The 2,896-nt window shown below is 38.1% G+C and overlaps 1 protein-coding gene across 1 annotated transcript in view; it reads right to left on the bottom strand.

The window, feature by feature from the left end:
* Positions 1 to 2,621, bottom strand: part of LOC101863553 (uncharacterized protein DDB_G0271670) — a gene marked incomplete at its 3' end in the record, with an annotated part of 6,485 nt that extends 3,864 nt beyond the window's left edge. Inside the window, 1 exon segment of the mRNA XM_013080077.2 lies at positions 2,120 to 2,621. Coding sequence (XP_012935531.1) covers positions 2,120 to 2,189 — 70 coding nt within the window.
* Positions 2,622 to 2,896: the final 275 nt, after the last annotated feature.

The raw sequence follows: 2,896 nt of genomic DNA, 5'->3' as shown, positions 1-2,896 counted from the left end.
CCCCCCCCTGTCTCTATCCCCAGTCTGGTACGTGGATGACCTTCTCTCCGTGGACCCCTGTGCACCCACCAGACCATTACATGTCTTTACCTTGACCAAAGATAGGGGTCATCTCGCCAAGTCCTATCAACAAGATTTCGCTACCACCACTGTAACTTGTGGGCGTTTTGAAATCAGACATATAGCAAGGGCGTTTTTGTCTGGTAACATTTTGCAGACGCATGATTTTATAACAAAGTTTTGTAAGATGAAATGACTAGTTGAAGTTGAATCGTATAACAGCAGTATTTTCGATTTCAGAATGTAAAGCAAGACCGTAGTTCTCATAATTAGCTATTTTTTTTAAAGAATCGGAAGGCTGCACATGAGGCACATTGCATTAAAGTTTCAGAGGTTACATGCAGCAAATAAATTATCACTACTTTGCTATGTTACATTTCTGCTCTTTGCGTACTCCATAACTTTTACCTCGAGTATTGTGAGTAGCTGATAATGAATTACGATGCTTCAGACTAATAATAATATTATGCTGGAGGCATTTTCAGTCTGCCAAATCTGGAGGTTTGAACATTTTAAAAGATGGCGGAAGTGGGCGTGGGGTGGAGGGTGTATTCCAACACTCAATATGCCAATTTTCACGAACCCATAGAAAAAAAAGACTGGTTAGATTTCTAGAAACCAAAAGATTTAATCACGCGCACCAGAGAGAACCAAAACTGCGCAGAAAATGGCCCCTTTGAAAGATTTTAACGAAACAGTTAACGATCTAGATACATTAAAAATACACGCGCTTCAATCGTTTATCTTTACCGGTCGACAAAGCGTTGATTCATTATAAATTTAGTAACATTGCCCTTTGGCCAAGGACAACATCGTATCGCACAGACCGCTTCGTCCTCAAAGTATAGAGCATAGAGGTTCAACTTTATCACCGTTAAGTAAGAGTTATGTAACCGACTGACATACAAGATAAACATGTTATCAACGAGGGAATGCGATACGTTTCCCCTGTGGCTGCCTGGTTTTCTTTTTTTTCTTTTGGCAGATCACAAATGGTGAAAACATAACACACAACTGGTGAAAACATAGCACACAACTGGTGAAAACATAACACACAACTGGTGAAAACATAGCACACAACTGGTGAAAACATAACACATTTTTGTTTAATCCTTGGCATACACACAGGTTTTGTTTGTTTCCTAATCTAATTACAAAACGGATTGGCATACACCTATCAACACAGAACAGACTGACAAAGGTTAGAGCTTTTATTGTTCGCCCCTGAGTGAAATGCCTGTTATTTTCCTAGTCAACCCTCAGAACTCTTTACATTGATCACTTAAATAGCCCATAAATTCTCTCTTCGAATGATAGAAGTTGATTGAGACCACACTCAAAGCTAAAGAATGTCAATAAACTTTCTCAAGCATGTGTTACACAGAAATGTTGCACGAAAAAAAGCGAAAAATTCGCTTAAAAAGTTTAAATGTAAGGTAAGAGATATTTATGATTCATTAGATTGCCCAGTGCTATAATAAGTGGTACGTGAGTAAATAAATCTTTGTTGCTAAATCTTACATTTATTCTACTATATCTGACAAATCTCAAACACACAGATCAGAAAAAATTCTTTTAAACTAATCACACGATCTATCAAATTCAAGAATAAAATTAGACCCTAGAAATAGGATCAAAGTTGCGGCGCAGATCGTAAAAAACAAAACGGAAATCAAGCCATTGCTTTTGTCGGAACACAACAGTGTTTTAATCGATAACAAGGAAGTCTAATACTTTGTAATTAGTTTCATTAGTTTAGTTAACAAAAAACAAACATCTTGCCAAAGTTGGCTTCAATTTTAGGAAAAAGAGCTAAACACCACATCCTATGTATGGATTTATTAGAACAGAAAAAACCCAAAAACGAAACAAGTCCCACTACATGTACTCTCCAGGATTTCGATCTTAACGCAATAGTCATTTGGAAGGTGTTTTTATTAAGCCCGTCTAATCCAGAATATCATAGAAGGCAGTAATAATATAATAATATGTACTCGCTGGCGCATTTTTGACAAGCACTGAGAAATTATTGCTAACTTCAGTACGCCTGAATACTCACCAAAACCACAGCAAACGGTGAAAATGCATATCAAATTCAAGTGAAGCGAAGTACTCCACGTGAAATCCATATCGTACTACTTCTAGCCTAGCCTTTGGCAGTTCACACCTTCTGTCTGTCGCTCGCTACGTTGCTTCACTGTCTGCCGTAGACTTTTCACTAAGCCACTTTACGTTGTCTCGACTGAAGTTTAGATCTACTTTTTCAAACTTGGTCTCTCTTTCTTTCCTCTTTTTCTTCTTCTTTTTAAAATAATCGCCTCGCGACTATTATAAGAATGAAATCAGAATCGTTATCTCGGCGTGTGCGCGGTGACCGAGGCCGACCTTCACAACGACACAACTAGACTTTCGTTGCGTGTCAAATGTTCCCCTTAGATCGCACTGAATTTTTGTCTTGCTGATTTTGCGCAATCATTGCGACGATAATGTTGAAAGTTTTCATCTCTTGCGATCGTTTGACGTAAAGCAGCGTGAGGTTACTTTGTTCCACTAAGGTAATATACTTGTACTTTCTATCCTAAATCAACACTCCATTTGAACTAACGTCAAATTTCGATAAAACGATGAGTATTTTTGCTAGGAGCATGATTGTTACTGTTTTTTTCCTCTAGGACTAGTTCTTGGCATACTTATTAATATAATTATGCCAATCTCAGGTTGTTGGGATCGTTTACATCTTGTGTTTGTTCATGTTTGTGGGGTAATGAGTGACCTAGTTGGTTCGCACTAATGAGACGGGAAAGGCATACAAGAGAGAGAGAGAGAGAGAGAGAGA

This window comes from Aplysia californica, unplaced genomic scaffold (assembly GCF_000002075.1).
Source record: "Aplysia californica isolate F4 #8 unplaced genomic scaffold, AplCal3.0 scaffold00004, whole genome shotgun sequence".
NCBI classification, from domain to species: Eukaryota; Metazoa; Mollusca; class Gastropoda; order Aplysiida; family Aplysiidae; genus Aplysia; species Aplysia californica.
This window is presented reverse-complemented; position numbering and strand designations above follow the sequence as displayed.